This window comes from Cucumis melo, chromosome 9 (assembly GCF_025177605.1).
Source record: "Cucumis melo cultivar AY chromosome 9, USDA_Cmelo_AY_1.0, whole genome shotgun sequence".
Classification (NCBI taxonomy): domain Eukaryota; kingdom Viridiplantae; phylum Streptophyta; class Magnoliopsida; order Cucurbitales; family Cucurbitaceae; genus Cucumis; species Cucumis melo.
In genome coordinates, this window is record NC_066865.1 from 20,383,650 (window position 1) to 20,395,450 (window position 11,801).

Consider the following 11,801-nt stretch of genomic DNA (forward strand, 5'->3'; position numbering starts at 1 on the left):
CCGTAAATTAAAAGAAAAAGTAGTTTTGTCATTTTCCAGGATGAGTTTGACTATATCCCTTGTTATTCCAAAAATTAAGGATATTTTGGGCTCGAAATTTTCCCCATTTGGCTAAATTGAAAAGCCCAATTTTTTTGGGGATTTGGGTTTACACTTTCATACGAGGGAAATTGGACCATATACCCTTGAAGAATGGCTAAATGTAGTTGCACTTGCACAACAATTATACAAAGTTTTACATTTACTCTCATGATCATACCAATTTTCTTTGTCCTCAAATGTTTTTCTTTTCAAACATATTCTATTAAAGTGAGAGGAGGGAGATCCAAATCTCGAGCTTTGAAGTCGATAGTAAACACTCTTTATCTCAATGAAGCTACGTTTATATTGGTCGTCCTTAAATGTTATATACATACGCATTGATCTTGTAAATATGTTCAATCCTATAAATTTGAATCTAATCATTTTCTTAATCTGAATAAAATATGATATACAACTGCATTCCTTTGCTAATTTAGTTTAAATATAAAATTGCCTTTAACTTCTTAATGAACGAAATTTCATCCAAACCCAACTCTAAAAACCATAATTCATACCTTTTATTGTGTCAAAGTTCAAAACATTTCTCTAAATATTGTGTCACAATATAAAATATAGTGTATGTTAAAATATCTTAAATATATTATTTGATGTTCTGATCGACCAAAGATTTTTGCTATATAATTATTTACAATACTTTTATGATTATAAACCAAGAGTTTAAACAAATACACCATATTAAACTCTCTAACTCCAAAGAAAGAAAGGTGTTTTGTAACATCAATTAATAGTACACTTTGACTCCTTAATACATAAAACATTATAATATTTCTAATACCCTAATAATGGATAAGTACGATGTTATCCAACTTCTTTTTTTCTTTTTCTTTTTTAATATTCTTCTTTTTATGAAATTTGCAAAACCAAATCTTATTTTATGGCTAACCTTCTTGACCACTCTCAAGTTGGAATGCTTTACACGAAAATTTCTTTTCAAATGATGTCAACTTCTTTTTTTTATTTATTTCATGCAAATATCAAAAATACACCCCTCTACCTAAATGATAATCATTTAAATATTTGAGCGAATAATTATATCATTTTAATTTTAAACTCTACATTTTCATAAATATATCGATCGTAAAATTTTTTTTATGTCAAACTCATATTTATATCAATTAAATTCTTACACATTTTAAACGTGAATTGGTTTAAATTTTTTAAATAGTTTTCTTTAAGAATCGTCCATATTTTTACTCTAATAATTTTTTTTGAAAAAAATTAATAATGAAAGAAATCTACATACATTCAAGAATTTCTTGAATAAAATATGATTTTGAAAGATAATTATAAAGGAAGATCTAAATTATCGAATTAGAAGTATAAATAAATTTAAGTGGGATGTAAATTGATCCTCTTACTAAATTCAAGTTTTAATTAATATAACTTCCAGAAATTTAGAAAGATAAGTTAAAAATATATATTTTAAATAGTTTTGAAGCCATTAATAAACCAGACTCTACATAGTTCATTATCATTCTTCTCAGGGAAATTAAAATTTTATTATTAGATATGAAAGATGTAGTGGATCTTTCAATTAAAATTAAAATCCACATTCCACAATTATCTTTCAATTTACTTTTGATGCATTATTACTTTTTAAAAAAAAAAAAGTACAAAAATAAAGTTTTTTTTTTAAAAAAAACTAATATTGGTAAGACGAAAGAGATTCAAATTACAGATTTCTTCTAATGTACCGACACCACTCATTTAAATATTTAACTTTGTCAAGTTACAAGAATTGGTAATCAAAGTTGGGTTCAATGATAGTTTCTTTTAATTCATTAACGCTCTAATTAAAAGAAAAAATGGTAGACATTCACAATAATGTTTTAACTATTCCCTACAATAGTTTCACTTCACATGTATTTTTCTCTACCCCTCTCGAAATAACTGCCAACATACAACCATAGTAATATTTATAAACATATGTATGATTACATATAGCAGTTTCACTTTAATAAGGGAAAACCCAGCCCCATCCTCTCCACCCAATTCATAGTTATATTCACACTACAAACTCACAAGTCAAATATCTTTATTTCATTTCACATAATCTACAACTTTTATGGAACTGGGAAATTTATTACTATTACCTGATGCCATCAGTTAAGGAATCAGAAGTCACTCGTACTTCCAACTGGCAAACCCTTAGCACCAGGAACGTCGATCCATTCGAGCTGAATTGCCACCTCACCACACTCTACGTTCTTCAACCTCAAGATCATGTTCTGTACAATTTTCCCATTGTGCCAAACACATTGGCTTTCATCAGCTAAATAGTTTGTTCTGCTTGGATATAATCTCCTAACCACACAACCATCTGGGAGGCTCTGTAGTCCCATCTTCAAACATTCGATGTATGGTTCGATGTCGATCTCAGCATCTCCCATTTTGTCATGGTCTGTTAGTGTGTCTTTGTCATATACTGACTATAAAAAAGGAAAAACAAGAGCACGTAAAGCACCAAGTTACATGTTATGCTCATTTTCTTCATTATAAATAGAATATCTCCTTTGCTCGTATTACAAATTAATCAACGAGAAATATAACTTACTATACCAATCGGAGTCCTGAGATCTGCAACTGAAAGAGTCAACTCATCATTCCATTCAGGATTGCAATTATTTTTCACCACGCGAGTCTTCAACTTCTGCTCCAATTTAAGCTATGTCAGAAGGAAGGAATACTAAAACAGTAGTTTGAGATTCAAAAGAGAGGGCTCAAGAGTATCAGTAACTGGGCTTTGGATCATTATTATGAAAGCTTGAGTTTGTATAGTTAATTAGTAAGCCTAGAACTATGTGTTTAGAGATGAGCATTAGAAACTTAATTCTGGGTGTCATATGGCTGGTTTATAAGTTTCTCTGAGTAATAAGCCTTAGAGATTAATCTTAAGGCATGATAACATTATCATGTCAACAGATCAGCTAATCGTCAAGCTCTAAGATAAAGCAATCCAATGTTCTGATTTTAGGCATAATGTCCTTACCCTCGCACAAATCAAAACTCTAAACCACAAATCTAATCTTCATTAAGGTAGACCAAAAGTAACTTGGATCAACTGATCTTACAATACATTTACCTGTTAGCCTTGAGGAAAAAAAAAAAAAAAAGAAAAGAAAAGAAAGAAAATGATGGCACAAAGAACAATCAAGTAAATTCCAAAGTCACATAATTCAAGAAAACCAAAAAAATAAAAATAAGTTAGGCTACACAATTCCATTTGATATTTTGCTTCTTCCGATGTTTCTTGTTATTATAAACTAACAAGCATTCACAAAACACCATCTTTCCAAAACCAGAAGCAAACTTTTCATAAAAAGTTAATCAAGTATTCAAAAACTTCCTACAGTCGTATAGCGATCCCCAAAATTGAAAAATAACAAATAAATACAAAAATAAAAGCCTCCATTTTAGACAAATATCAAATCAGCAACAAACCCAACTAAAAACCAGAAAATTTGTTTCCAAAAATAACAAGAAAGCCTCCAATTACCACAATAAAAGTCATCCACAAACTCAAAATTAAAGGGATATCAATCAAATCAGTTATTTTAATCCCTTTTTCTCAAAACTATTCAAACATCTTCTGTAAGTCTGAATTTAAAAGGAATCAATCTAGGTCAAGGAGATAGACGGTTACACACAGTACAGGGGAATAATGAAAATAAACCTAAAAATAGCTAAATTAATATGCAATGATTCAAGAAACGAAAGGAGAAAACACAGTTCAATCTCATAAATAAGAGGGGAAATTGAGTAAGAAATGAAATCGAGATAACCTGATTGCCCATGGTGACGACGACATAGGGATCGCTGCTGCGGGTATCACGAATGGCGAGATTAACACCGCGCAGCACCCGAATTCGGAGAAGACCTAAGAAGTGTTCCATGGTAGAGGAAAATAGAGGTGGATGGAGAAGATAAAATGAGATGTAAATAATGGGAGTGGGAAATTAAGAGAAAAATTGAGTTAAAGGGAGTGGGAAATTAGAGTTTCAAAACCCTAACGATTGAGTTAAAGAAGAAAGAAATAGAGAAATGAAGAAGAAGAAGATTGAAGAAATGGATGGTTCAGAACTCTGGAATTTCTTTGTGGCCGACCGTCGTTGTCGCCGCGGTAAACTGTAGTTTCGCCGGTCAACTCCATTCAATTTAAGCATTATTTTTGTTCTTCTTTGCAATAAAGGTAATTTCTATTAAACAAAATATTGAAACTATTTTTAAATCAAATTTTCTCATTTAATTTTTTCAAATAGTTTCAAAAAAAAATTACTAAAGAATTACTCATATAAATATATTAAATTTAGATGACCAAACACAATAAATAAATACACACACATATTTAGTTAAAATAACATTTTGCTACATTGGAGTGGCCTCTGCCAAAATCACTTTAGCTCAAATGGAATAGATTTTGTAATATCGATCCCGAGATCCAAAGATCTATTCCAGTCTTTCAATAATTGAAAGGAGATTAAAATAAAATGAACATTATAATATATATAGACTAATATAGTGTTTTAGTTTTTCTTTTCTATAAATTATTTACATGGAATCAAGTAACCAACTTACAAGTTAAAATTATATTTTAATTTGATGAGTATTGTTGACCCCTAGACTAGCACGACCCAACTAGTAACACTCACCCCAACCACAAATCCTGTGATTTGACTATCAAAAACGTGTGCCGATAGTTTCATGATTTTCATTTGACCTGCAATGTTCACCGTCCTCATTTTCTTCCTCCATAGCAATCAAGTTATTTCAACTATTTCTGTTTTAGAATATAAGGTTCCAAATGTGAGGATGAAATAGAAACCTTTTACCAAAAATACAGATAACCAATGCTTTGGCCAATTAAACTATGTTCTCATTCACCAAGAATTAAGTAATAGTATTAGAAATTAAGCTCAATAAAATATTATTATGATGACAACCATCAACTTCAAGAGCAAATGTGCAAAACACATTTGGTAGTTTAGGTCCATGTTAGGTTTTGAAATAGATTGATAATACTTGTTAAACCAATAACAAAGAATGATGGGAGCTTTTGGGTTCCAACTTACTGACTCGTCTTGGATTGCTTAAGCTATTAAAGATATTCACAAGGCAAGAAGGAAAGACTTCCTTGTCTCCACCCCTATTTTATCACTTTATTCACACAAAATTTCATGTTTACTATTACAAAGAACGAGACAGAGATTAGATTTCTCCCAAGAAAAATTTCCCATTTATTTTTTCATAATTTATTTATTGTTGAACACACTTCAAAATGTATTCTGAACCATATAAATTTTGAGAGTTTTTAATATATAAACCTTTCAAAAATAATTTTTTTTTTAAAAAAAAACATTTCAAAATTAGATATATATTGAAAGGTTTAATTAGTTGACAATAATATCAGTCCAACGAGGAAAACAACTTCCTCATACCTTATCTAACCGTAGGTTTTCCACTTCATTCGGGTGGGTCTCCGCAACACCAAATACACATTTCTTTGGATTATTGTATCCTACTCAAATGTTTGAATTTTCTATTCTAACAGTCAACGATTCTAATTATTATGACTCACTTCTAAATCCAAGCTAAAATGGCTTACACCCCAAACACTAACTATAATAACAAATCCAAGGCTTTAAAATAATTTTAAATAATTAAAATATAATTTTGATGCAAAGTTCAAGGATGAATACAAAAAATTTCAAACCGAAAGACTGGAACACAATATTCAAAAGTAAGAATCAAATCCAAACAAAATATCAAAGTGAGTAAACTAGAAGGGAATATAGACCATGTTCTCTGTTTTGTTTTGTGTGTACGTGGGTCAAGAGATCACAACAAATCACCTATATTAGATGCGAGAAGACGAAAAGTGAGGAGGGGTGAGAGCAGAGGGCTCAGGATATTGCCGAATTCATGTGCCATAAAAGGAAGAGAGAATCACGCAAATGCCAAACAAATAAAAAGTAGAAACGGCCAATTATTCAGGCTTTTGGGTCCTTAATTTTCTACCTCTTGTTGGCCAGTAGTGCCCCCCTCAATAAACCATCCAAAACAGAAATGTACTCTAAATAATGAGTCCACAAAGGCCAGGAATGGTTGGTGGACAAAGCACCACCAACATTATCTGATACTCAAATCCCCCCTTCTTTCTTCACCTTTATTTGCTCCACTTTTTCCATACAATATATTTTAGAATGGTGATTAGTTTCTGTTAGACCAAGGCTTTTATCATAAGAGCTGGGTAAATTACCCTTTTTATCTATTTAGATCCACCAAATCTGGTATTTGAACTTTTATGGAACAGGGTCCTATGGAACAAAGAAACTCAAAAGACCAAATTAAACTATTTCTCAAAGCTAAGTTGAACCATACTTTCTAGAGATAAATACAATGGAAAAAACTCAAGGAATGAAAGATTTTTTGAAGTTTTAACTAAGATATTTGTATGGGCTACTGAAACTTTTTGAACGATCAATTTGTTTTCTATCAAACAGTTCTTTAGGACGGAATTATCACCGTGCTTAAAAGGAAAATTTTAAGTTGTTCACGTAATGCTGTTACAATAGTGCTGAATTCAAGAATCATGTCGTTCTTGCTGCTTTTATAAAATATATTCACCTTAAATAGACTTTCAATATGAAACGCTTAAAACATCATTCTAAAAAGAATGCATTTCTTCTTTCTTCTAGATGAATCATCCTAGAACGCCAAAAGAAAAGTAAATGAATATATAATTTAAAATATCTAACGGGTGCGAACTGATTTATAAAAGAGGTTGCTTAACAACTGAAAAATTCCCTTTGAATATGGAACCTACTTTCTAAACCTGGGGCTGAAAATGGTTCATTTCTAGGCAGGAGAATGGCTAAGGTAAGGCTGGCAATGGAATGAGATGCTGATGGCAACGGCCATGATGCGGCCACACTCTTAAACGGGCTCTAATTTCAAAATAGTAGGTATCCATCACAGCACATCATATATTCTCCCCCCCACTTTTTCATTCACTAATGTGCATAAAGGGGCTAAATTAACCTTCACAGAATCAAGTTACAGTTATGTGTACGTAGTTTGAATCTGGTTTGTAGGGTACTAATTTAGAATTCATAGTTTGGTCATATCTCTTAAAACATCCCCATTATTGCTAGATAAAACAATTCTCCACTACAATAAATTTTCTTTATATGTGATAGAGAGAAGATGAATTGAAAGGTTTAATTAGTTGACAATAATATCAGTCGAAATGTATTCCAGTCCACCCATCTGTCTATTTTTTACACAATTCACACTCTAGTCTACTCTAGTAAAGTTGATCTAATACACAATAAATCACTTTAGCCTTTGTCCATCATTTTACACCATTCAAACACTACTCTAATCAAGCTGATCTCATACACGTTACAACCCCTTTAGCTCATCTCTTATATACCACATCCATAAAACTTGTCACATAAGAAAATTATTTGCATGAAACCAAACTACCAACACTAAATGCCATTAAAAATTTTAAATCAAGACAGAACCACAGAAATAGCAACATTAACAGCAGAAAGTCAACAAAATTCTCAAAGCTTATCTAAACTGACCCACATCCACAACACCAGCTGGCCAAGGCTTGGACAAGTGAGGCGTATAACTTAGAGGAATTTAAACAAACAGATGGTGCGCATGCAACTGAAAGCAAGAAAAGAAAAGAAAATATCTCAAGGGCAGAGAGGAAAGTGAGAGAGAAATTTGAATTGAACACAGACAGATGAAATCGATATCATCAGGGGAAAAGGAAGGGGGCCACCAGATTGAAAAAGGGATTACCAAAAGCAGATGGGATTTGAATTTGGATTAAAAATGTGAAATTGGGATTTGGGGGGGAGACTTACAGCGCTGGCAATGGAATCCGATAGGAATCTCCATTATCGAGAGCGGATTGTTTTGACCCGCCGAATGTGTGGCTCCTCCACGTGGTCTCTCTCTCCCTCTCTGCCATCGAAGAAGAAGAAGAAGTGAAGAAGAGTGGATTTTTGCTTTTCGTACATGGAATGGAATTGAATAATAATAATAATAATAATAATAATAATAACCATAACAATAATTTAAATTTTCTATTTTATCACTTCACATTTTCACATGGCCTCCTCACTTTCCCCTTTCTTTTTCCAATAAATTCTGCAGGAAAATAAATGTCATTCTCCTTATTAATGACTTTCAATTTTCTACACGTTTATTATTATATTTTTTTCCATTCTTGAAATTATTTTCATTTTTAAATTACAAATATCTTTTTTTTTTCTTCAAATTTTAGTAAATTATCTTTGTACTAATTTAACTTAACTCGAAGGAAAAAGGAAATCATACCCAAAAAAAAAAAAAAAAAAAAAAAACAAAAAACAAAACTTTGTAGAATTTTATTATACAAAACTTTATTATATTAATAATTATTTTGAACAATTTTATTATTTAAAGCAGATTCTCCAATTTTAAGTTTAGAGGTTAGTTTTGTTACTCAATAAAAGAAATCAAATTTAAATTTGAATGTTTTGAAACTAAATTATAAGTTGAATTTAGTTTTCTTAAATAACTAGAAATACTAATTAGTTTCCATAGTTTTTTAAAAGAAAACAATTTCAACAATTTGAACAATAAAATCATAACGAAAATTGGAAGCTCTTAAATAATTTAGAAGTTTGTCACATATTTAAAACATGGTCTAATATTTATTAATTATTATTATTGAATAAAAAAGACATTTTCCTGTTTTCTTTCTTTTTTGAAAAATGGGACATATTGCTAACTAAATGGTATCTCAAATTTAAATGAAAAATAAAAATCTCAAACAAAGATCACACTTCTAAGTCAAGGCCTTGGACTTTGATAAGGATGTGGGGGTGGGGGTCCTAAAAATATATATTTATTATGACAAACGTTTTAAATCTATATAAATAATTATATTATAATTATATATTTTTATGAATAATAAGGGGAATAGTAATAAAAATCAGTAGAATATTCCTTTTTCTAGATATAAAACATCTATCAACTAGATTTTATTTTATTCATTAGTTAAAAAGATTAGATTAGATTAGATTTTATTTTCTTCAATAATGGTAAAGTAGGAAATCCAACAATCAAATTTTAAATAATAATTTGTATTTTACCTATCAAGTTAAAATTTATGTCACCTAGCTACTATATTTAATATTTTTTTCCATGACTTTATTAAAAAGATTACTTGCTATTTTTCTTTACTATATTTTATAAATAGTTTTATCTTTTAGATAAAAATTTCTCATTTATTTTCATGTGTTTTCAAAACAATGGTGTTTTGATTAAAAAAACCTCAAAATTTCGTTTTTAAGGTTTTTTTTATAAAAAAAAATAACAAACTATTTGTACCAAAAAGAAAAAATGTAAAATAAACATGTGGGAGATTTCCAGAATAACAAGTCGGCGAGAAGTAGAGGATTTCGAATCCTTCAACGACACGGAAATAAGAAAAAGAAAAAAGAGTAATTATTTAAAAACATATTTTCGTTGTTTGTTTCACAGCCCCAAACCAAACCCTAACCCTAACTTTTCCTTCTTCCTCAATTCCATTTAAATACCCCCCACCACCCTTCTTCTTCCTCATTCGTTCCCCATTCTCAATTTTCAATTTTCAATTTTCGTCCATTGTTTTCTTCTAAAAAGTTTGATCTTTATTCAATCACCCCCCCGTTCTTTTCCCCTTTCCCTCTCTTTGATTTTAGAGACCCCCTGCAATTTGAGAACGACCCTTCTTCGGTTCTTTCTTTTACTCTGTGATCGTTTTTTCTCTTCATCCGCCGCAATAGATCGGAGAATTTTTGAAAGATTTGTGAATGGTGGAAGAAAATTCTAGTAGTAGTAATTACATGCGCTCCCTTTTGGATTCAAGGGCGAGCGCTCGTCTTCCTCTTTCTGCTGCTTCTTCTTTCGCTTTTGGTTCTTGCAAGGAAGGCTGGTACTACCGCTGCCTTGGAGTTGACCCTTGAGAGATTTACTTGTTTCTCCTCAACCCCATTACAAGGAATTTTTTATTTTTTGTTCTAAACAACCTTTTGCGATTTCTCTGTTTTGAATTTTTTTTTATCGCGGCGCTAGCTTCGGTAAATTTTGTCGAGGCTCTCGTCGATTGCTGACTGATTCTCTGTTTGGGATATAATCTGAAGGAAAAAGAAAGAGAAGGGATTGGGATTTTGGATTTGATATTTTAGTTTACGAAAATGTTACTGTATAAGCAGAAGAAGAATCAGAATGTTAAGGGCAACAGGCTCTTGATCAGTATTAATGTCCTAGGCAGTGCTGGTCCGATTCGATTTATTGTTAACGAGGAGCAACTTGTTGCTGCTGTTATTGATACCGCGTTGAAATCATATGCGCGTGAGGGCCGATTGCCGATTCTTGGGTCCGATCTTAGAGATTTTCAGCTTTACTGCCCAAATACTGGACCAGATGGTAATTCAATTGATTTTTCTCTCTTTTGATAATTCAATTATCATCTTCTGTTACAATTTTCATTCACAATCATACTGCATGTGTCTAATCTGAAATAGCTGGAAAGATTGTGATTTTATTCATAAATTTTTTTTTCTTTATGTTAATTTCGTTTATTGGTATTGTGATGGGGATCCCTGTTCTGGGATTTGTTTTGTGGTGGGATATCTATTTCATGTCTTGAGAATCCTCTGATCACAATGGGATAAAACAATCTGGTGCTCCTTATTCTTATGTTGTTTGTAAATTTTTCTGCAGCCTTGAGTCCATGGGACACAATTGGATCGCACGGAGCTCGAAACTTCATGCTATGCAAGAAGCCACAGCCAGAAAAAGTGTCAGAAGAAGGAAAATCCCCACCAGGGCCAACCATCCCACGCAAAAGCGCCGGGAGCTGGAAGTCGTGGATCAACAAGTCTCTGAATTTGAAGATCTATTCCCATTGAATCCGCACGGCCACGACGATGTGGCGACAACAGCGGGTGATTGCTATCAATTAGGTTGGTTTTAGTTATTTGGGTGAGGTTGTTGTGGACCTTGGCAATTTGGTTTTTTTTTTGCTCTTGTTTTAGTCATTGTCGGACCCATATTACAACTTTCAAAAGGTTGGGTGGGTTCCCCTTTCTCTTCTTGAAATTGAAATAAACAGCGTGTACTTAGACTTTATCCCTTTCAAATAAATTACATCCTAGCTGGGTAAAAAGTTTCTGGAAAGTAGATTACAAAAGGCTTTATGCTTTTATGCTCTATCCTTTAATATTCTCTTTATGTGGTTGATTATGGTTTTGGCTAAATTCATGATTTTATCATCAATCTGATTGGTGTGGTTTGGATTATAGTTTATTGAATATTATATTGTTCAACTGTTGCGGTGATTGAAGGTTGTGTTGAATCAAAATGGGAGTTGGCGCACATCAAGGAATTGTATGATTGAAAAGCTGCTGGTGGTGGTTGTGGGCTAACTTTGATTTGATTTGACTTTGAAATTTGAAACTCCGTACCACGTTCTTATGGAATTTGATTATGTCATCGGTTTGCGAGTCATTTTCAAATCCTTCCTTTTGAATAGTGCGTGTGGATGGGTGTGGTCAGGGTCACTAACCCTATACTTTATCTGTTCAACTCTGCTTGATTTTTTACACCAAGTTTACTTTTTGTTGGCAATCGAATTGATGTTGTTGGATATT

General features: G+C 31.8%; 2 protein-coding genes and 1 long non-coding RNA gene across 3 annotated transcripts; 1 reads left to right on the forward strand and 2 right to left on the reverse strand.

Annotated features, from left to right (window-relative positions):
- Nucleotides 1-1,989: 1,989 nt before the first annotated feature.
- Nucleotides 1,990-4,276, reverse strand: LOC103504557 (protein C2-DOMAIN ABA-RELATED 7-like). Its single transcript, XM_008468907.3, has 3 exons — nucleotides 3,885-4,276; nucleotides 2,657-2,752; nucleotides 1,990-2,531 (listed from the first exon to the last, which is right to left on the reverse strand). Exons 1-3 carry the CDS (start codon nucleotides 3,993-3,995, stop codon nucleotides 2,217-2,219), a joined length of 522 nt encoding a protein of 173 aa, XP_008467129.2. The 5' UTR covers nucleotides 3,996-4,276; the 3' UTR covers nucleotides 1,990-2,216.
- A 3,025-nt stretch (nucleotides 4,277-7,301) lies between these two features.
- On the reverse strand, nucleotides 7,302-8,258 carry LOC127150921 (uncharacterized). Its single transcript, XR_007823501.1, has 2 exons — nucleotides 7,983-8,258; nucleotides 7,302-7,779 (listed from the first exon to the last, which is right to left on the reverse strand). It is a non-coding gene; the product is annotated as an uncharacterized LOC127150921 (long non-coding RNA).
- A 1,224-nt stretch (nucleotides 8,259-9,482) lies between these two features.
- LOC103504558 (uncharacterized protein At4g22758-like) lies at nucleotides 9,483-11,328 on the forward strand. The gene is made up of 2 exons (XM_008468908.3): nucleotides 9,483-10,575; nucleotides 10,873-11,328. Exons 1-2 carry the CDS (start codon nucleotides 10,344-10,346, stop codon nucleotides 11,058-11,060), a joined length of 420 nt encoding a protein of 139 aa, XP_008467130.3. The 5' UTR covers nucleotides 9,483-10,343; the 3' UTR covers nucleotides 11,061-11,328.
- Nucleotides 11,329-11,801: the final 473 nt, after the last annotated feature.

Excerpts from the sequence above, each read along its gene's own strand:
- LOC103504557 (XM_008468907.3), bottom strand. The coding sequence starts at position 3,995 with ATGGAACACTTCTTAGGTCTTCTCCGAATTCGGGTGCTGCGCGGTGTT. Across the intron at positions 2,753-3,884 it reads TCGTCACCATGGGCAATCAG|AAGTTGAAGACTCGCGTGGT; the intron begins GTTATCTCGATT and ends AAATTGGAGCAG. Across the intron at positions 2,532-2,656 it reads TCAGGACTCCGATTGGTATA|TCAGTATATGACAAAGACAC; the intron begins GTAAGTTATATT and ends CCTTTTTTATAG.
- LOC103504558 (XM_008468908.3), top strand. The coding sequence starts at position 10,344 with ATGTTACTGTATAAGCAGAAGAAGAATCAGAATGTTAAGGGCAACAGG. Across the intron at positions 10,576-10,872 it reads CCCAAATACTGGACCAGATG|CCTTGAGTCCATGGGACACA; the intron begins GTAATTCAATTG and ends ATTTTTCTGCAG.